Below are 24,434 nucleotides of genomic sequence, written 5' to 3'. Positions count from 1 at the left end.
TTGTTTATTTGCTTAAATGATGTATAAACTATTTAAAAATGACATTCAAAAAGAATTTTGGTGGAAAGGCTGTTATAAATAATTTTTTCAGATTTTTTTCGGAAGCGCCTCTGAGCGCTCCGAAACGTTTGAAAAGGCCGCTCGACCGCGCACAGGATTATAAGGGTATTACAGCTCTGTCGGTAGTTTTAGCAGGTATAAGTGAATTATAGTTCTTCAAAATATATATAGATGGTGTAATAAATCTCGGAGATGTCGTAGGACGCCAGAAAAACAGTTAGAACTGGAGTAAACACGTCGCAACGAGCATCGCTTACTAGTCCGACGTACGCGCTCATTTTATTTAGTTTGTGCGTTGTTTTTCAGTGCTTTATTTAACAAAATGAGTGAAAAAGTATATAACACAAAGAAAGGAAATAGAACAAGACCATCTCGGGCCAGTCGGAGCAGAAAACCGCCCAACCGCCACAGCTTCGAGAGCGACACCGAGGGAGTTTCGAGACTTGCAAAAAAATTAAAAACAACCCATGAATATGAATTCGAAATTGACGCAACGTTCGGATACAGGATATTGAACTTTGTTACTGTTTTTGGGATGCTGTCACAAATTTTAAAGTGTCAGTGCGGAGGCAGTGTTACTTTTTCGGAATCATGCGTGCGTGGTCTTGGATTCAAGCTCGTTGTGTTGTGTCAAAAGTGCGGAAGTACTTCAATTGACAGCAGTCCATTAATTAATGGTCATGCTTACGATATTAATAGACGTGTTACTTTTGCTATGAGAATAATTGGTATCGGAAGGCAAGGAATAACTAAATTTTGTGCGTTTATGTGTTTCCCGAAACCAGTGTTTCAAAAATCGTACGATGCAATTGTAAAGAGCATTGTAACTGCTACGGACGCTGTCAAATCTAAATGTCTACAAAAAGTTGCTGAGGAGGAAAAACAGATTTGTACAGAAAAAGTACAGCTTGAGGGTTTGACAGTGTCAGGGGACGGCTCCTGGAGAAAACGTGGCTTCAGTTCACTGTACGGATTCGCAAGTTTAGTCGGATGGTACTCCGGAAAAGTAATTGATATTTGCGTGAAGTCAAAATATTGCAAGGAGTGTGAGCACTGGGGAAAAAAGAAAGACACTACCGAGTATGAAGAATGGCACGCTTTACACGAAGAGTACTATAATGCAAATCACAATGGGAGTGCAGGGAAAATGGAGCCCGACGCTATGGTGGAAATGTTCTCTCGTTCCGAGTCTTTGTACAATGTTCGGTATGCGTACTACATCGGAGATGGCGACAGCAAAACGCATAAGAGTATTCAAGATGCTAAGCCGTATGGCGATTTTCCCGTCGTAAAAAAGGAATGTATAGGTCATGTACAAAAAAGGCTTGGAACAAGACTACGCAATTTGAAAAAAGAAGTGAAAAATCTTGGGGGCCGAGGGAAATTAACTGGAAAATTGATAGACGAATTGAGTGTGTACTACGGACTGGCTATACGTCGAAATACTGATTCAGTAGAGAATATGCGCAAGGAAATATACGCTACATTATATCACAAAATTTCAACAGACGAAAAACCTCAGCACGATAGATGCCCCGCAGGAGCCGATTCTTGGTGCTCTTGGCAAAGAGCGAAAGCCTCGCAAACTCTCGTACACTCACAAACCAGCTATGCCCCTCTTGGTTTTCAATGCTGTACAAAAAATCTACGAAGATTTAACAAGAGAAGAACTCCTCTCCCGTTGCCTAGGAGGATTTACGCAAAATGCAAACGAAAGTTTGAACTCTGTCGTTTGGTCGATTGCACCGAAAGCGATATCTAGCGGCAAAGCAGTAGTTGATATTGCAACCAACGTAGCCGTCATAACATATAATGGCGGCTTTTCATCACTGTTAGATGTAGTATCAACCCTCGAATTGAAGATTTGTCCCGAGTTGCATAATTACGCAATGGAAATCGACCAACATCATGTTCGAGCCGCCAACCGCTCATCGTCGATCAACCGAAAAAGCACTCGGAAGGATCTTACGGCACTCAGGAAGGAGACTGACGAGCTAAATTCGAATGTAGAAGGACAGCTATATGGAGCTGGGATAGCAGAGTAAAGGTGAAAAAATCAGCAAGCCCATATTTTGAAAATTTCATATCACAAATACGATTTCAAACTTTAAACGCGTTTTTCTCGAAACTATGTTTTACGAATCGGTGTACACCGTATCTCGCTCAATTTTTGTCCGATTGACTTGAAATTTTAACTGCAACTTCTTAAATAGATTTTCCGTGGAAGTACACACGATTTTTATGATTGATAAATTATTACGTTTGCAGTTAACAATTTAAGGTCGATTTTTTTGCTAAAAAATGAAAAAAAAATTTAAACTCATACAAATTTGTGAATTTTTAAACAAAATTAAAAATCCTCGGTACTTCTATGGAAAAACTATTGTAAATTAAGAAAAAATTTTTTTTTTGTTCCAGATGGCACACCAGGACTGCAACGGTGCACACCGTTTTTCTCCTACAAAAAAAATTTTTTTTGTTTTTTATACTGCCACGACGCCATTTTGTTATACATATATAAATAAAAAATATTTTTGAGAACTTTAATATATGTGTAATAAAGCCCTAAATTTTTGTTTTGATCCACCACCTAGAATTCAAGAAAAAAATTCACGAAAAAGCTTATTTTTTTCGACGCGCTTGGGTAGTGTAACCCCTAGTCCAACGTCAATATTAACAAAAAAGTCAAAAGTGAGAAAATGGAGGGGTCTAAAAAAAGGGATGTAATATGAAATACCGATGAAATTTTGACCATAGTAATAAATAACACAATAAATGAAGTCCAAATTTGTTTATTTATATAAACTGATCAAGAAAAATAGAAAACTGTTCAATTTTTATTGTACAATAACACAGAAAATATAAAAGCATCATTACGAATGTTATTACGCATGGACAAATAAAAAATCGCAAATAAGCTGATATAGAATACATGCTGTAATCTAACCTAACCTAATCTAATCACGAATAAATTACTAATATGCATGGAATCTATTCCATATTCTCAACCCTCGATGTATTCCACATTACCTGCATGTAAGCAATTTTTACACATGAAAACAATTGTAATAATTTTTAGAGAAGCCAATCTTATATGTGATGAACAATCAGATTCAATTATGCACAAAATAAAAGTCGCACGTTTAATAGCACCCAAAATAGCATATCAATGGTTTAGTAACGTATTCAGTTATAATTGGTGGAAACAATTCTGGTTACACGACGCTCTTGCTACTTTGTTTGGAGAAGAAATCATCGTTAAGGTTCTTATATTTATTAATATCGTAATATAATAAATTTACCTTAATTTGGTATATATCTATCATTTTACAGTATATACGAAAGATTTCTTAAAAGAAGAAAAACTTTACGCCAAAAGCATAAAAAAGGTATCAAATATTACATTCCTTTTAATAAAAAAAACGGATACGAAATAAATGCAATTATAGCTAAGTATTTCATAATGCAAGCCATATAGATAGTTTGAAAGTGACTAAAATGTTGACTGAATTGTAGTGAAGAAAACTTGGCGTGCCTGGGTTAGATTAAAACGCAATATTCTAGGACCAATGTGTCTTCAAAGTACGGAAATTATATATGTATACATAATATATACACATACATATAAATTATATTTATATACAAATGTAAATTATTTTTATATTTTAATTTATAATAAGAATATTGTGATGAGATAATATAATCATACAAGTGGAATTAATGTGACCCGGGCACGTCAAGTTTTTTCTTCACTATAATCCATTTGTCCAGTTTAGTCACTTTCAATATAGTTTATGTGTCTTGCATTATGAAATACTCGGCTAATTGCATTTATTTCGTATTCGTTTTTTATCAAAAGGAATGTAATATTCGGTACCTTTTTTATGCACTAAGCGTATATTTTTTTCATTTTTAAGGGGACGCTTATAGCAATAAAATATTTAGACAAAATATTTAAACTGGAATAATAATAACAATGTACACATGACTCGTAAAAGCCTTTTCAATAAAATGTTTAAAATTTTTCAATTTAAATCGTTTAAACTTTTAAAATTGTATGAAGCTTTATTTTAAGAATTACATTTACTTTTTATTTCTAAATTGAATTATGAATTTCGTAAAATGATTTTAACAATGATTTTAATGCGCATACATATGCACACAACATTAAGCAGCACACATGCTACACCACCCCAATGAGGATAGTCTTTCACCTTTACATTCTTGTGTAATTAAGAAACATTGCTTTTAGATCTTCAATGATTCTAAAATCATGGATTTTCTCATAGTGCAGAATCAATACGAATCTCTTCATTTGGATTCTTATTTTGACATGAATCCTCAAATCAACATGTGGGAAATTGATGCACTTTTCAGCTTTCCTCGTTATTTAAAAGGTAAGAATAGTTAAAGGATATTTTTATAAATATTTGTTCATATGAATATTACTAAAAAAATTAATGACAAAAATTTAGATGAACACATTTTGTTCAAAAGGTTCAATTTGTGATTGATTAATATATATGTACCATTATAGCACTAATTGTTTTACGCATGTTCCAAAGTGCAATTACCGATAAAGTGTTTCGAAATAATGTTCATACATATGTAAACAGATAGTGAGTAAATATGTCAACTATAACTTTGTCGTATATTGTACTTATATAATAAATCTTACACACAGTTATTATAATTTTATAAAGTTGTTCATAACTTTTCGTAATGATTGTAATTTTTCTGAATATCTCTTGGTTTCACATTTATAGATACATATCTTTCTTTTCAATCAGTAATCATATAATGTTCGTAACTTTTTCATTTTTCAACTATTATTCATTTTCCTTCATCTGTTTAATTCATTAAATTCGTTATAATTTTATATAATTTTTTGTGTCATTCCTTAGTAAACTATTGTATAAAATTACCTACTTAAAGTGTTGAAATTAAACTGAATTTTTACAAATTGTATTACAGTAGTAATATATAATAGGAATTGTAATATATCTAAAATAGAAAATTGAAATATAATATATTACATAGTTCCATATATATGTACAAGTTAATATGTAAACTTAAGTAACGAGTACATATTTACGTTGTACACAATACATTATTTTGATCTGACAATAAATATTTTAATTTAGCACTTTTAGCTCAATGATTTCTTTTGATTTCTGGTCCATGCAAGAACCTATAAAAGCATTTAAATGTTATATACCATCAAATAAGTTCTTAACTTGGATAACGTATAGGCATTATCAAATTGTATACTTCGAGCGAGAAGCTGATTCTTACATGGGAAGATTATCGCAGAAGTATAATCCAACCGGTCATATAGAATGGTGGATACCTATAAATTTAAAAAATTATAAATTACGGAGCACAGAAACATTATTCACGGAAAAATTCACAACATGTTTAACACCAGATTCACCGTCTGTTATTTTACATGTGCAACAAATTGATTGGGTATACGATTGGATAGTCAACATACAGCAAGCAGGTAAATATGTTTTAAAGACTTAGAATTTATGGTATATAATTATTTGCAAGAGTATCTTCATTTCTACTTTCCTGTACATATATACACACACATATATACAGGGTATTTGAAAAATAACGATAAATCTTTCGCCTAGGGGCAAAACGAATTAAACTGAGAAGAAAAGTCCTCTACCATTTTACAATTTCCGCGATGGTTAACAAATTATTAACTTACGAAAATAGAGAAATTGGTCGAGTCTATACCGCCAAATGCAAGCGCGCGACAGGATAAGAATAAAAGTATGAGAAATTTGTGACATAGTTTAATAATAGGCTTGAAGGCGCGCCTCATCCAGCGTGGTGAGGCCCGCGTTCGCGCCTATTATTACATTATGCTATAAATTTCTCATACTTTTATCGTGATGAAAGGTCGTTCTTTAACGAATATGTTGTGCTGAATACGTATGATCTTAAAAATTGTCTGTTGCTTAAAGTTACCAAGAAACAAGAGATTGAAACCCCTCAACTCCTCCTAAAATGTGTTTTTGGCAATATATACATATATACACTGTTAGAAATGTTCTTAAATTTCATTAACTTTTAATGTACATTGGTGAATGAAGTTTAATTTCTCTGTAACTAAAAGGACTATTAATGCACATGTTAATGAGATTTAAGTTTACAGTTAGTAACTGAAAAATTAAGTGTAATGAAATTTAATATACTTTTCATTTACGATATAAATGACATTTAATTTATCGTAATTGAAATAACTATTAATGTACATATTAATGAAATTTAAGTTGGTAGTACATTTACGAATATTAATAATATTTTAATTAAGCCTAATACTATTAACGCTTAACGTTTCATTTGTTTACGTTTCTTACATGTCATTAACGTAAATTACTTTTCAGTTACAGATCTCGTACTTTTCATTAACGTGTAAATTAATTTCTGTAATAATGCGTTCATTAATTTCAATACACACGTTCATCACATTTAAGACTACTGTAATTTAGTTTTTATTTACATTATTCATTACATTTAATTTCGTGCATAACCACATGCTTCCTTTACATGTTAATTAAAATTCATTGAGAATTTCTAACAGTGTATATTCATAAAGTTATAATGCATAAATCAATTATTAGTGTTATTACAGCAGCTTTGGGAAGTTCTGATGTTGAAGTTTAGGCCTTTACCTTTCTGTTTACAGTTTGAAATCCTTTTACATCGTGAATTTGATTTACATTTATTCAAACAAATTAATGAATGTGGAGGACATATTGGATCTATTATTTAAAATTTTTTAAATCTAACATCAGTTTTATAATCAGCAACCTAAGAAACATATTGCAATAAAATTGCAAGAATTCGCAAAAATTTATTAACATAGAAAAATGTTCCTTCTAATTTATGTTAACCTAACAAAGAGTTAAAGGGATCCTAAAATAAAGCCAGAATTCCGATGTGATCGCTCTTTTATCGATAAAATACGACACATTAACATATCTTTATATATTACTACATGAATGTCACACTCACACATACGTAAAAACCCAGATAGCAAAATGTCTGCAATCTTCTAGCAGACTGTCAGCAAGTTCGAGCAGAAAATGACGACAGTCTACCACCAACTGCATTCGCATAAGGCGTGTGTTTTGTTAACATCGCCTGTCGACATAAAGTGAAAGCAAATTGTTGGCAGAAACTGAGCAGATCCGATCGACATTATCTAACGCTAGACTATCAGTAAATACGTCGCAGATCCTGCTCTGACACGTCAAATGTCAGCAGAATCTGCTGCGTCTCTGTTCAACAATCCGCTGTCAAATTGTGTCAGAGTATAGGATTTTCTGACAATCTAGTTCTAGATGACGTCGACAGGATCTGCTTGATTTCTATAAACAATATACTGTCAGATTAAACTATAAATCTGCTCTGTTTCTTTCTCCAGTCTCTGCCATTTACTTCTGTTTGCAGATTCTGTTACATTTCTTCCAGTAGCCGTCAACAGTATTATATACATCTAATTATGTAACAATTCTGTTGATATTTTGTTGGCATAGTATGTAAGAGACATTTAAAAAATCTGCTTTCTACAGACTTAGCTATCTGGGAATTTTCTAACTAACTAATCTTTCATATTAAGTATCTAAACCTAATTCTAAGTACTCAACATTGATTTTTCATGTAATATCTCTAGTCCAAACCAAGATCGTTTTATAGGTACGAGGCATAAAACACGTATATAAAGCAAATAATATTTCGAGTCGATGTTAAAAGTTGTTAACAAAACTGTAATTTCCCAACTTTTTTTCGATTTTGGCGTAAAGTCGACCGGTTTGGACTACATTATCGTTTATACTTTAATTATGGAGAAGGATTTTCTAATCTGTAAAGGTAGTTGGAGAAAAGTACTCGTTTGAAAAAATTAATAAAACAGATTCACTTTAGGATCCCCTTAACATAAGATAGAAAAAAAATGAAAAAAGTATTTCTATTATCATCAGTCCCATAAAATACATATAATACGATAAAACTTTATAATATATATGATAAAATTTTTTTTAATAGGATATTATCGTGTCAAATATGATTTAAAAGGCTGGCACGCAATTGCAAATTATTTAAATTCTACAGCTGGAGAATATGAAGGAATTAGTGTTATCAATCGTGCTAAAATTATTGATGACGCGTTTCATTTGATGATGGAACACCAGCTCGACGTATCTATATTTTGGAACCTCACGCAATTCTTATCACAAGAGACAAATTATGTAGTTTGGTATCCAATGATTAAAGTGTTTGAATATATGTCCACTATATTTCCATATTCGGAAGGTGAAACTAGGTTCATCGATATTAAGGTAAAATGATCAGTACATATTAGGTGATATAGTAGTGTCTCGCGCTAGGAGCACGCGCAGCGACTTGTTAGCACGAGACTGGTCATGTATCTTTACGCGATCTGCCGAGTTTTTTCTGATTATATTTAACGAAGACTCTCAGTTACTAGCAAAAGTGCGAAAACATATTGTTTTTACTTTTTATGTCAACAACTGTGGAGCAATTTCGGATTGTAGCATGATTATGTTAATACGAAAAATGATTCAATTACGTTTATTTATTACCTCAATTTGAAATTAAGTGAGGCAAAAAGAAATGAATAATGGAAGAACAAAGTATTGTCACGCTTTTATGTTCTAAATGTTAAACATTGTTGGATATTGAAATTTATAGATATTAGGATAATGAACAGTAGATTTTCTTTAATAAACATCATGAACATAAACCATGTTTTTATATAGACAACTGGTAAATAATTTTGTAAAAATAAACTGTTACTTATATAATGGATCAGATGAGAATAGGTCTTTTATTAGATTTATTTTAAAATTAAATATAAGAAATCCAAAATAAATAAATGATTCTGTTTTTGTTAGTATTGTGCACGTTAAACAATTTGTTATATGTGTATCTATTAATTTCGAGATACTAATTGTCTAAAAAATATTAAGACGTGTACACATATCATACCTAGAGAGCTGCACTATTCCTCTTTTTTCAGGTATATAAAAAGTTATGGTCTATAAGAATTCGCAATAAAGTCGAAATAGTTTTTAGATGGTACTCTAAAAAAACACAATTATTTAACTCTCGGTAATATTATGTTCCTGAAATTAATATTTAATAGAATTACACAAAAATCTATTGACAAAATATATCTCATTTACGTCGAGTTCTGATATGCGCTCCCAGTAAACAAGAAAAGATTAAAATGGATTGAAATTTTATTTATTCTAATGCGTATTTTAAATACAGAAAATCTGTTTTTGTGGATTCAATTGGATTCAACACAAATTCAATTGGATTCTATTAAATTCAACTGAATACATTTGGATTAAAGAATTGAATTTTCTATTCAGAATTTTGAATTAAACAATATTCACGATGCACAGAAAAAGCTGATATTATTCTTAGATTGAAAGGCATAAAAATGTGCTTCTTATAAAATGCAATTCTTACAAACAATTAAAAATATATTCCTGATTGAAAAGGATTCGTTTTAACATTCGCGAATGCATATTTCTGAAAATCTGAATCCATTTCAATCCTTTATCGATTACAGAGCTACCAATACTGAAAATATAAATCATGTTACGAAGTACACTACAGATTTTTAGTATAGGATATCGATTATCTAACTTTGTCTCTAGAGCGGAAACGTGAAACCTTTTTCCTAGGGTGGAAATGTGAAAAGTGAAAATTTTCATGTATTTATGTATACATTTACATATACACATACCTACAAAAAATTTGCACTTTTCACGTTTCCGCCCTAGGAAAAAGTTATATGATCGATATACTTCGTATATCGAAGCACTTACTTTCATCATAGAAACTTTATTTTGGGAAATCGCATTCAAAAATTCATTTTATTCAAATATATTGGGTAAAAAGTTTCATAATTTTGCTCCTTTTCTACTCTGTATGGTTTTTATTTATGATAACTGAATTTCGATACTTAATTGTATTTATTGGCCGTGCCGCGTACTGCTTGCAGATAATCGAATTTTTTCGAATTTATTTCGGACAGATTATTATAGAAAAAATGTAAAATTGTGAATCCTTTTTGAATTCGTAACGATCATCTGCGCTATCTAGGATAACGTACCTTATTATAATGGATGAACATAAAGTTTATGTCATTTAGGCAAAATTTAGAGAATTATTGGATAATCCACTAACGGCAATACTAGATCAAAAACACCTAATGGAAAATGTCTTTACTGAATCTTTCAAACAAGAAATATTAAAATGGTCTTGTGCGCTCAAACATAATCAGTGCATAAGAAGGGCCAAGGACACGTTAAAAGACCATCTTCACAATACTGAAATAGAACCGTAATACTATTTTATAAATATAAAAGATCTTTACCTATACAGCACAAAGTATACCAGCAATATTGCATTAACACTGTATAAACGTACTAGTACCAGGTATGTAAATATGAAACCGGAATTTACCAATAGATGGCCATAGCTATCAATGTAGTTGCTGTCAGACCTCAGACCGCGTCATTGACGCCATTTCCTTGTTCTGACATCTGACAAAGATTTTCAACTCACAATAATACAAGTTTCATACAACGGTATAGTTTGTAATAGCGTTGAACATGTTGAATTTTGTGCCTGGAAACTACGATTTGCGGACAGCATTGATTTTCTGTTACCATTTGAAGAAAACTGCTGCAGAATCACATCGAATGCTTGTCGAAGCTTACGGTGAGCATGCTCTTGATAAATCACAGTGCTTTGAGTGGTTTAAAAAATTTAAAAGTGGCGATTTTGACGTGAGAAACGAAGAACGCGGAAAACCACCGAAAAAGTTTGAAGACAGCGAATTGCAAGCATTGTTGGATGACGCTCAAACTCAACAACAACTCGCGGATCAATTGAATGTGACACGAGAAGCCGTCTCCATACGTTTGAAATCCATGGGAAAGATCCAGAAGATGGGAAAACGGGTTCCACATGAACTGAATGAAGGACAGCAGGAAATCCGAAAAACCACTTGCGAAATGCTGCCCGCCAGATACAAAAGAAAGTCATTTCTCCATCGAATTGTGACTGGCGATGAAAAGTGGATATATTTTGAGATTCCTAAGCGTAAAAGATCATGGGTAACTCCAGGCGAACCATCGACATGGACTGCAAGGCCAAATCGCTATGGACGGAAGACAACGTTCTGTGTTTGGTGGGATCAGAAAGGTGTGATCTATTATGAGCTGCTAAAACCTGGTGAATACTGAACGCTACCGACAACAAATGATCAATTTGAATCAAGCTTTACGTGAAAAACGACCGGAATATCAAAAAAGGCAACACAAAGTGATTTTGCTTCATGATAATGCACCATCACACACAGCAAAACTGATCAAGGAAACGATTGAGGCGTTTGGTTGGGAAATACTTTCGCATGCGACTTACTCACCAGACTTGGCTCCGTCTGATTACTACTTATTTGCATCGATGGGACACGCACTTGCTCAGCAGCGCTTCACTTCTTACAAAGATGTACGAAGATGGCTAGATGACTGGTTTGGCTCAAAAGAGCAACAATTTTTTTGGCATGGCATCCACAATTGTCAGACAGGTGGGAAAAATGTATAGCTAGCGATGGGCAATTCTTCGAATAAAATATTTTTTTATCATTTTCATGCAATAAACGTGTATTTTCTATTAAAAAATTCCGGTTTCATATTTAAATATCTGGTAATATTGCTGTGCTATTGAACATGTTACAACAATGTTGCTGCAAGGTTCTGTGGGTAATCGAAATTATTTGTAATTCACGCCTTAACAAATTGTCTGTTAAGATATATAAACAACATTTTTAAATGTATGTATTATTATGTACTATATATTTTTATTCTTTTTTAAAAAACCGTAGAGTTTCATCAGAGTGGAAGCACTGGACATATTGCAGAGGTTTAATATTATGCTATCATGATTATCATTCCATATGGTTCGATGCGATAGATATATGGTTGAGAAAACCTGACCACGATCTGTTACCATTCTTAGTTTGTTGTGAAACTGATTGGATCATTACAGAACAATTGACATATTTATTTTTAAATCGATTTACACAAAATGAAAGGGAAGATGTTGCGGTGATTCGTTCTTATATAAACATTTTTCATTCAATTGTCAGTAAGCATGCTAATACCTACAACATACTTCGGGAAATATTATTGAACTTGGAGAAAATAAAACCAAAGTGAGAGCTCTTTTTTACAAATATATATATATATATATACTTCATTTAATAACAATAAGTTATATAAAATTATAATTCTTTAAATTGGTTTTATAGAGAAATCAACACGTTAACAGCACTAACAGATATTATTAATTATGTGTATTCCATATCAATTCTGAATCAGGCAAGTAAATTTAATTCAAATTTTATATTCGTTTTATTTATTAGCTTTCTTTAAAAATTTATGTTAATATATATAACTAATGTTCGTAATATATTGTATATGTTTCTACAAGACTGCTCTTTGTTTTTTTTTATTCTTTAGAATTCTAATATTTAGTTTATTCTAATATTCAATAAAAGTATTTTTTTTAGACCGTAATGTAAGTACATAGTAACTATCAAATAAAGATATTAAATGATAAAGCTGTCTTTAGAACTTTAAATAATTTAGTGTGAATAATTTATATATTGTACATATTCTGCAAATTGCACTGAATTTCATTTTCAGTTTTAAGTAGTTGTATCGCAAACACATTACTCACAAAAATTACTTTTCTTAAGATTTGTTTGAAACTTTTACTATTTTAACCCTTGAACACCAACACTATTTTCGCCAACTGATTTCACTACATATAGGTTACGGTAACCCTGGAGTTTTCTTTTGTTTTTATCTCGGGATCTAATACATCAATTTTAACTTCTTCTTTTTTTAATCAATACAACATACAGTAAGGAAAAAGAATATATAGATAAGAATATCATAAAACTTCCAAAAACCAAGATATTTTGAAAAAAAGGAAGAAAGAAATTTCAAAATTAAAAAAAATCGTTGTTTTTTAAAGTAATTATTTTCCAAAAAAATAATACAAGGTTTTAATTTACAGAAATCGAAACATATTAAGTTGTATGTTAAGAAAAAAAATAAATTATTACGAATTATGCTAAAAAATATATTTATTCGACGAGGTTGAATTTGGGTGACTTTCAAGTAATACGATAATAAAGTTAGTAGAAATTTTTATTATATGACATCTAAATATACAAATGAAATTATTCATTGATTTGCGTGAAACAGGCGAAACAAATTTTTGCAACATGTTCCCTACACATTGACTGTTGGCACTGCAAGCATATGTAATAAGTTTTCCTATCTAAAGCCCTTGGACAGAATGAACATCTTTGTTTTTCTATTTTGTTTACAGCTAATATATCGCGCGGATCTTGATTTTTCTGAAATGTCTGTGTGTTTCATGAATTCTTCGATTTGAATTCGCAATCTTGTTCGTATATTTACTTACAATTTTTAAATAAAAAGCGTAATAACCACTCAGGGTTAGCGTAATCCACACAGTATGTTTATGGCGTTCTATCTCGACTGGTTCGTTCACTGAGGTTGCCAGGCGGGGGATTTGTAGTAGGGATGCGAAAGTTTCCCCCCCCCCCCCCCTTGTTTCCACTCCCCACTTCTGATCGTTCATAAACGCCACGCGTTTTTTCAAACGGACTGGATTACCGTAACCCACGGTGGTGTTCAAGGGTTAAGATAATGATATTCTCTATACATATGGAAATTTACTTATACAGATAGTCAATGCTAAGTAACCAATTTCAAGTACTTAGTCACGTTTACAATGTATATTGACAAATATAATCTGCTTGCATGATTATTTCATCTTGACTACTGTTGAAAGTCATCTCCAATTATTGTGTTCATTTATTTATTTAATAAACATGATGTAGAAAGGAACAAAATATTAATATATTTTTTTATACATTCTTATTTATACTATACTATAATTTTATAGAGATAATGGAAGTAAATACCATAGTTACGTTATTCTTTACGAATTGGGACAAAAAAATTACACACGCACGCGCGCGATACATTTCAAACAACATATTTTTTATTATATTATTAACTGTAGCGGATATATTGAAATCGAATTACAAGAAATAATTTATTATAAAGCCTTAGTACACTAAAAAAAATAATGTTGTTTTAACAGTATTATTTTAATCGAAAATGATCTTGTTGATTTACAACGTATCAATGAAATAAATAAAATTTTATTGAGACAAGAGCACAAGTATTCGTTTTATTAATGGTATTATTGAATTAACATAATTATTTTTAATTAAGATAGTTCTCTTGATACATCATTTTTTTGTCAATGTCGAATTCAGTATCGTCTTGTCATCTATTATCAACTTGGAAAAATTAGCAATTCATTATCTTAGCCACAATCTTTTCCTCACAAAAATTTACACCGAAATATTTATTAAAATTTTAAATTACTAAAAATCCGCCTTAACCATTCAAGGCTTTCGTCTCCTAATTGTAAAATGTAATTGTTTCAGATTCCCCATGAACTGAAAAATGTGACATACTACATAAGTGAGAATCAACTTTCAAGTATTCAACATAAGATACAAACACGATTGTCCGAAATTAACAGACATATAGAACATTTTCGGTTTTTAAATGTTCCTTAAGTTGATTTGATTTTCTATACATTTGTCTGTGATTCGAATCAGTTGAAAATAGCGTAAAGTTCTACTGTAACTAAATGTTTTAGGTTTAACTTTGAATATTCCATTATATAAATTTTGCTATTTTTTACTTTTTATTCTGATGTTATACAGCGTTCATTACATCTTTACTTATATCTATATTTTCAGGCTTTAGTTTTGCTTCATTTAATTAAGTATTATTAATCATTCTATATTGTTAATATTATTAACATTCTTATATTATATGCACTTATTGTTGGTATTTCATATAATATTATTGTTTCATTATAGCTTAAAATAAATAAAAATGTGTAAATTAGTTAACAATTGAAACATTACAAAAATAGGGCCAAAAATATGCATGCATATACGGGATGGGGTCGCGCCACTTTGCATAAAATAAAATTCCTTGACTCATACTCTTTTCTTTGTATTCGGAAAAAACTTAATAAAAATCTTCATGAAGCGATTCTTTTTATTTAATTTCATTTAGATTCCGAAGGACATTTTAAAACGTATACCATTATTTCATGCGCACAAGCATATTAATGCCCACTTTTTTAATGTTTTAATTGTAAAATAATTACATATATTTTTCGTATATGCGATAATAAAATTGAAAAGTTTTCTCTACAAAATGGCGTTTGATTCATTTCATTCCTTCCTACTTGTTGCGAAACTATAACCATTTAGTTTCAACTCATTCTCACTGATCACTCTGTAGAGAAATATAACATACATTCTTTTAAAACAGAGCACCAGGAACCATGATAACAACAGATTAAAATAGAAATTACAAGAAAATGCAATGTACGAATCAGACGCCGCAGAGATGATGTTGCGATGTCTTTACGATGTCCGATTCGTAGCCATCCCGTAAACTTAAAAATTGCATCTTCGTAGCAACGGAAGAAGCAATTAATCGATATTGGAAAAATTAACATAAATACTCAAAACCGAAAGACCCCTGATTTATTGTACATATATACTAAAATCAATTAAATTATTATTTAGTAGAAATATGTGTACATATAGATATTATAAAAGAAAAGAGACGAAAAGTTTAGTTGGGAAAAATTCATTTACGATGTATTACTGTAATATATATTTCCTATTTTAGCAATAATTGTTTTACGGATTTTCCAAAGTGCTATTACCGATAAAGTGTTTCGAAATAATATCCATATATATGTATGTAGACAGTGAATAAAGATAATACAAGTTAATAAAAAATTTTTTTTTCAATTTTCTTGGACCGGACTATGTGTCTCTTATACATTTTTAAATGCTGAAAACAATGCCGCAAACGAAAAATTCTAACACGTCAGATTTCCAAGATAATTGAGATTTAATACTTAAAAAATAGCTTAATTTGCGATATTTAACATTTTTGAATAAATAAGGTTAACGTTATCTTGAAATTTCGATCAGGAGTTATAAATGTATTGTTCATCCTCTATAAAATGCATTTCAATACTTTACTTTTTAGCCATGTTATAAACGATTAAAGCTAAAAAGTAAGGTATTGAAATAAAAAAAAATGCATTTTATAGGGGATGAACAATACATTCATGACTTCTGATCGAAATTTCAAGATAACGGTAACCTTCTTTATTAAAAAATGTCAAATATCGCAAAAAAGCTATTTTTTAAGTATTAAACCTCAAAAATCTTGGAAATCCGACATGCTAAAGTTTTTTCGCTTGCGGCATTATTTTCAGCATCCAAAAATCTATGAAAGACATGTAGTCCGGTTCAAAGTAATTTTTTGCTGTAAACTAGTGTAATTTAAAAATTAATTATATCATGTACTGTGTGTGTGTGTGTGTGTGTGTGTTTGTGATAAGTATACAAACTATTATATAGACTCTCAAAATTAAAAAAAATTTTCATAATATTTGCAATATTTCAGAATACTTTCGTTTTACTTTCATACATTTTTATTGAATCTTATTTGTTCATGTCTTTTTCATTTTTAATCCGTTGATATATATTCTTAACCCTTGAACCACACACTAAGTCTTTCGTGTCTATGTATTAAAAATAATCATTTTTGTACTTTGACAAAATCAAAAATTGCTTTTTCCTTCAAAAATCAAAGTCACAATTTTTATATCAAAACTGAATTATTTTCTTCTTCTGGTGCAGAAAGTAATTTCCATAATTTTTCTAAACATTTTTTCCAATGTTTGCGTAGCAGGATAATTTAGTAGAGACCTTAAAGAATATGTGTAAATTTTTACACATTTACAGAATTTTTCGAGCATCTTAAGAATCTTAAAATCGAGTCGGATACGAATGATCCATATGTGTCGTCCAAACGTATCGGAAATAAGTGTGTGGTTCGAGGATTAATTTTACTTTCAAAAAATAAACGGATGTCTCTTTAACTTAGATCAATCTAGACGACTTTCATCTATAATATGTGTGTAATATAAAACTATGTTATAGTTTTTTATGTGTATGTACAAGTTAAGTTTTTACTCCACATTTTTGTATTTTATCCATTATGCCGATCACTAGTACTAATAGTAATTTTTTCAATGTAGGATGTTCAGTTCAAGAACTTCTTATAATTTCTGGTCCATGAAGGAAGAAATACATGAAGGATATGACTGTAATACATTATCGAACGAGTTCTCAACTTGGTTACAATACGAACATTATCCTGTTGTACGTTGGGAACGAGACATACACTTTCAGAAGAAATATTGTCGCAAAGTTACAATACAACGAGTCTCTCTGAGGTTTCTCTCTGGTACAGAATATAATACAGAATAAAACCAAACGTAACATGGAACAAAACCAAAGACTGCAGATGTGTTACCCGACGAAAATATCATGGACATAGTTCAGTGTGTACATAGAGGCGCTTGTAACGATGGTTCCATTTAAAACGCGGACATATCCACTCTCAGGGACTGCGCACAATCGAAGGAATAAGGAACAGGGAACAGAGAATAAGAATTTCAACCTATCAGAAACTGTGTATTTCATAGAACATGATTTCTGATAGGTTGAAATTCTTATTCTCTGTGTTCTCTGTTCCCCACTACATTGATTGTACGTAGTCCTTCAGCCACTATCAAGCTTCTCTAAACCTATGTAGATGTCTGTCAATTAGTACCACATCACTGCGCCAAGCAAGACTACCTCCTTCACGAAATATTTTATTATAAATTCATTATACATACTGTGAACAATATTCAGTAAGTACATTTTATTGAAAGTTACACGTAAAATAATTGGAAGTAATAAATGTTAAAAATTCAAGTTACAATTACATTAAATTAAATTTTTTTTAAGATTTTAATTTATTAAAGAAAACTATTATTTTTTATTCGTTTTTTACATCAAATATAAAACAAATTATGCAAAAATAATTTATTATTTTGCGAAAGTTTTGATAGCATCCTAAAAATTATATAAGTACGATATTTAATTTAAGTTTTCACGTAATAAATAATTGTCAAATGTGTTTTACGAGAGAGAGAGAGAGAGAGAGAGAGAGAGAGATACGAGAAATTATTATTTTATCAGTAATTTACAGCACTGACTATTAACCAATCGATGATAATGTATAACGTTTTATTCAGTAAAGATTAGCTTCATATGCTGATAACATTGACACGATCGGGCGTATTATAAAAGGTTTTAAATATTTTAAACATTCTCTTAATTTGACAAATATGTAATATATAATGTATGTGAGAAATATAAATAATTTATTTAACATTAATTCTCTTTATACATTGGTAGGATGTAACAATATAACGTCGTGAATAGAAACATGACATTATCGCTAATTGTTTATTTAAGTAGAGGAGACTGGGATCGAAAGTAACATAGGTAAGTTATAACGCTTACATAAAAACAATATAAATAAAATACACAAGCGTAAGGAAGAGATAGATTTGTAATATAAATAATTATGAACTTTTATCTTTTCCCCTTATGCTTTTGTATTTTAATCAAGAATAAAGAATACTCATTAATTGCAAAGCAATGATATAGAATAAACGACCAAATACAAGCAAATTTAAGTGTTAATATGTTTAAAAAAGCGTTTAATAATCTAATGTAAAATTATATACACCAGTTATTCTTGAGATTCGCTAATAATAAGAGACCAAATGAAATAAAGATATATAAAAATTTATTCTCGATGATATTCTTTACAATATTTTTACTAAGAAACTCTTCGTCAAAATTAGACTTTTCCAAAAACATTTACTTAACGTGATTCTCGTCGTTTAACGATGAATTCGTTATCATAGTTTTACTACTTGATGTTTTACTACTCACTTTTTTATTATTGAACATGAAAGATTACGTTCCACAAATCACTATTTCATATAATTTAATAAGATTTTGTTTGTTTGATTGACTACTGGCTTCTTATTGTTAATATTATTGGCAAGTTATCTATGTTTAAGAGGAATTAATACTGATTTGTCTATTATTCGTCGTTATTGTTAAACTAAAAAAGGCTATGTAAGTCGATATGTATGTATACAATCTTATTAGATTAGTAAATGTCTTTTTAAATATATTAACGCCTAAATTTTTTTTTATTTACAATATTATTGCTTTTGTATTTTATTTATAATGTTTATAATGTTTTTTGCAAGTGTTATAACTTACCCGTCACTTTCAACCCGAGTCTCCCGTATATAACGATCAAGATTTTTTAATACACAGTTATTGTCACACACATTGGTTAATTATATATAATAATTATATATAATAATTTCCTTTTTGTATTTCTATTATGAATTTATTAAATCAGTCATCTCATGCTATTATATTGATATAATTATACCTATGTTTTACTGGGCAAGATATCATTATCGCAATCAGATATCATAATTGACAAATCAGTGTTGCAATAGATTGCAATATTTAAACAATATTATGTAAGGGAAAATCGATAGATAAGATTACCAACATTATAAATAAATATTATAAGCAAAAATCAATAGATGAGATAAAAAACACATATGAGTGAAAAATACTATATTAGATCAAGGCGATTTTTTATGTCTATAATAATATTGTTTATGAAATTATATAATTTCCAGTTCAAGCAAACTGTGAGTCGATTATTTGTCGATCTTGAAATGCAGTTCTAAATCAAAGCTGGAGTGTATTACGATGGAAATAAGCATCTTAGAAAACTGTTAATAATTTCATGCTAATAATAAGCATCTTAAAAATTGTAAATAATTATTAACAGCTTTTTACTTAAAATGTTTATTTGCATCAATAACCCTTGAACACCACCGTGGGTTATGGTAACCCAGTCCGTACGAAAAAACGCGTGGCGCTTATGAACGATCAGAAGTGTGGAGTGGGAACAAGGGGGGAAAAAACTTTCGCATCCCTACTACAAATCCCCCGTCTGGCAACCTCAGCGTGTACGAACCAGAATAGAATGCCATGAGCTTATTGTGTGGGTTATGCTAATCCTGTGTGGTTATTACGTTTTTTATTTCGAAATCAAATTGTAAGTAAATATATGAACAAGATTGCGAATTCAAATCGAAGAATTCATGAAACACAGACATTTCAGAAAATCGAGATCCACGCGATATATTAGCTGTAAACAAAATAGAAAAACAAAAATGTTCATTCTGTCCAAGGGCTTTAGATAGGAAAACTTATTACATATGCTTGCAGTGCCAACAGTCAATGTGTAGGGAACATGTTGCAAAAATTTGTTTCGCCTGTTTCACGCAAATCAATGAATAATTTCATTTGTATATTTAGATGTCATATAATAAAAATTTCTACTAACTTTATTATCGTATTACTTGAAAGTCACCCAAATTCAACCTCGTCGAATAAATATATTTTTTAGCATAATTCGTAATAATTTATTTTTTTTCTTAACATACAACTTAATATGTTTCGATTTCTGTAAATTAAAACCTTGTATTATTTTTTTGGAAAATAATTACTTTAAAAAACAACGATTTTTTTTAATTTTGAAATTTCTTTCTTCCTTTTTTTCAAAATATCTTGGTTTTCGGAAGTTTTATGATATTCTTATTTATTTATTCTTTTTCCTTACTGTCTGTTGTATCGATTAAAAAAAAAAGAAGTTAAAATTGATGCATTAGATCCCGAGATAAAAGCAAAAAAAGACTCCAGGGTTACCGTAACCCACGTGTGGTGAGAAATCAGGTGGCGAAAATAGTGTAGTGTTCAAGGGATAATATTAAATTGCTTATCAAAATTAATTTATAATATTACTACTCTAGTTTCGGTTTAGGACTGCGTTTCAAGACCGATAAATAACAATCGGCTTTGCTTAAACTTAAATTGTATAAATTCTCAATATTGTTAGGCACAAAGAGCTGCTTTGACCAAACATGGCATTTTTCACTCGTATGCATTATTTAATATGTTTAATGTAATTTCTATAATGAAACACAATATTAATGACACAGGAAAACCGTATTTAGCGATAATGTGGTATAACGCAGACAGAATTATCTTTGTGTGGCTGTTGTGCGTCCAGTCAATGATAACGGCACATGACCAGGATACTTGCCATCTGCCAAATCATTTAATTCAAGAAATAGACTCTTATGCGCCAATAGTACACAGAATAATTAATGAAAGTATGCAAGGTTCATTCAAAGGAACCACATGGCAAGATTTGGCAACGTTTGTTGACAAGTTTGGCCCGAGATTTACCGGTACTCAAGTTCTTGAAGACGCTATTGATTACGTATTGAACAAATCGATCAGTTTAGGTTTAGATAATGTTCATGGTGAGCCAGCCACCGTACCACGATGGGTCAGGTATAATTCATAAATGCACGTTAAAATTAAATAATTTAAAAATAAAAAACAAACGCGATGATTATGATAATAAATCCAGAGGCTCGGAATCTGCGACTCTTTTGCAACCACGGCAGAAAAATCTGGCGTTACTGGGACTGGGTTATAGTATTGGTACTCCGAAAAAAGGCATAACTGCTAATGCTGTCGTAGTGAATAGTTTCGCAGAACTCAAGAAAAGGGCAGAAGAGGTAAATTTAACGAATAAAAGATCGAGATGCAACACATTTTTGTCCTTAATTATAATAAAGTAACTTTTAAATGTATCAGATTCCGGGAAAAATAGTCGTATACAATCAAAAGTTTGTCTCGTATGGAGAGACTGTGGAATATAGAAGCGTGGGAGCTATAAGAGCTGCAGAATTGGGAGCTGTAGCTGCATTAATCAGATCAGTAACGCCATTTTCATTGTATACCCCGCATACGGGTATGATGAATTACGCAGAAAACGTTACTAAAATCCCAGCTGCTTGTATAACTGTCGAAGATGCAACTCTTCTGGGAAGGATGGCAGATCGAGGTAAAAAAAAAAACACTTCTTGAGATCTTCGCTAGATAGATAACTGATGGTATTATGTTTATTTAGGTGAAACGATAATAATAAACTTAAAAATGGAAGCGAAGAGATATCCCGATACTCAATCTCGAAACGTTATAGCGGATATCATCGGCTCTAGCGTGCCTGCAAAAGCAGTTGTCGTTTCTGGACATATAGATAGTTGGGATGTTGGAATAGGCGCAATGGATGATGGAGGTGGCATTTTCATATCTTGGAACGCATTAAAATTGTTGAAACATCTCGGCATCCGGGCGCGAAGAACGATAAGGTTCATAATATTTCGAAATATTTAATTTAACTGATTATTGATATAAGATTAAGTATGTATACTCTGTAAAGCGTTTTGTTATATAGCAAATTATTTATATTATATTTAGAATTTACAATTTACAATTTATATTATATATGATATTATACATATATAGAATGATAATGTGGACTGCCGAGGAATTTGGTCTTCTCGGAGCGGAGCAGTATATACGGAATCACGCTGCAGAGAATGGAAATTTGCAGTTCGTGATGGAATCTGATTCTGGCACTTTCACGCCTACAGGTCTCGAAGTTTCAGGAAACAAGATGACCCAATGTATACTTCAGAGAATAATGCGGTTAGTTCCTTTATAGATTTTTTATATTTTATTTTCGTTTTTGATTTATTATTACAATTATAAAATATTAATTTTTTATTTGTTATTCATATTTTTAAGAAATTTTTATGTTTAAAAAACGTTTATTGCTTTTATAACATAATTTTTGTATTTAAATTTAATTAAATATTTGTTTATATTTATTTTATAATAATTTTTATTATTTAAAATAATCATACTCTTTTATGTTTCTAGATTGTTAACTCCGTTAGGTGACATGAAATTAAAGAGCCCATGCACAGGCCCTGATATATCGTTTTGGATTAAAGCTGGCGTACCAGGTGGTGCTCTTTTGAATCGAAACGAAAAATATTTCTATTATCACCATACAAACGCGGATACCATGTTGGCAGAAAATCCAAAAGCTCTGGATATGAATACAGCTCTATTCGCAGCGGTATCATTTGTTCTAGCAGATATCAGCGTTGATCTGCCTCAACACAATTTCACTAGCGTATTATAAAAATCAATTTGATATATGTATGTGTACGCAATGATGAATGCACGGAATTCTGTATCTAGATTGTCGACTTCATCGCCATATTTGAGGATAGCATGGCGGTGAATCTCAAATGCACTCTCATACATAAATACAATCCAATCCAATGGCACGACATCCCAAAGTCGGGACAAGGTCTACTTCTCATACGTATGCCTGTGGCGTGCACACAGGTTGTACACAGAGACATACGGGATCTACAATTTAATGCCGGTTCCAAACGGCAATTTTTGAGAGATTTTCTTGACAATAGATACTCTTGGTGGTTTGCCAGACCACCGAAGAGGAACTACGAGCGCGTGAAAAATTCTTTGAATCTGCCTGAGATCGAACCTGAGATCTCTGGTATAGCAGTTTCGTGTGCTACCTACTACGCCACGCTCGTGCTCATTCATAAATCACATAGACAATATCGCGGACAATATTGGGTAATTTTCATTTGATGGCATAATTAATACAGTTAAATATCGTTCTATTTTTGTTACTTACTGAATGTCAAGAAAGATGGAATCGTGATGGAAAGCAACTCAGGTGTGCTCCAAATATATTTTTAACAGTTAATGAGAACGCGACACCATATGCCACCAGAACCGTACGAAATTCGTCTCGAGAATAAGTCACCTGATCAATTTCTTCCGCATCATATATGGAATGCTTGTGTTGACTTATGTCGATCCAAATGAAAACCACCCATCACAGACAATATCACATGATAATGATATATTCACAGACAGGACGCATACATGTGTATACATGAAATTAAAACAAGAAATATGATGTTAAATTTCGAGCTGTTCTTTTCTTTCTATCATATGTTATGTCTTTCTATTGTATTTTTGATTTATTTCTATTACATGACAGTCAGCAGTTTAGGTTTAAATATAGAAATCTGTGGATGTGGAAATGTAAATCACTGAAATTATGTATTCATAGAGTGTTTTATTTCAAATATGCCTGTACAATCACAGCATATAAACGATTAGGCCTACGATAATGCCTAGACTAAACTCTTTAAAAGCATCGAAATGCAAATGTGATCAAACGAGCTAG

At 31.1% G+C, this 24,434-nt stretch overlaps 1 protein-coding gene across 2 annotated transcripts; it reads left to right on the top strand.

Annotated features, from left to right (window-relative positions):
• Positions 1-17,954: 17,954 nt before the first annotated feature.
• LOC108769060 (carboxypeptidase Q) lies at positions 17,955-24,157 on the top strand. 2 transcript variants are annotated; one of them, XM_018519807.1, is made up of 8 exons: positions 17,955-18,039; positions 21,283-21,640; positions 21,720-21,870; positions 21,950-22,199; positions 22,266-22,506; positions 22,664-22,846; positions 23,081-23,342; positions 23,814-24,157. In XM_018519807.1, the coding sequence occupies exons 2-8, from the start codon at positions 21,303-21,305 to the stop codon at positions 23,814-23,816; spliced, it is 1,428 nt and encodes a 475-aa protein (XP_018375309.1). In that variant the 5' UTR covers positions 17,955-18,039; positions 21,283-21,302; the 3' UTR covers positions 23,817-24,157. The 2 variants fall into 2 exon arrangements, with proteins under 2 accessions (XP_018375309.1, XP_018375308.1); XM_018519806.1 differs by having other exon boundaries at positions 23,081-24,157.
• Positions 24,158-24,434: the final 277 nt, after the last annotated feature.

This window comes from Trachymyrmex cornetzi, unplaced genomic scaffold (assembly GCF_001594075.2).
Source record: "Trachymyrmex cornetzi isolate Tcor2-1 unplaced genomic scaffold, Tcor1.1 scaffold85, whole genome shotgun sequence".
Lineage (NCBI taxonomy): Eukaryota > Metazoa > Arthropoda > Insecta > Hymenoptera > Formicidae > Trachymyrmex > Trachymyrmex cornetzi.
Note: the sequence above shows the minus strand (reverse complement) of the source record. Positions and strands in the feature narration are given on the sequence as shown.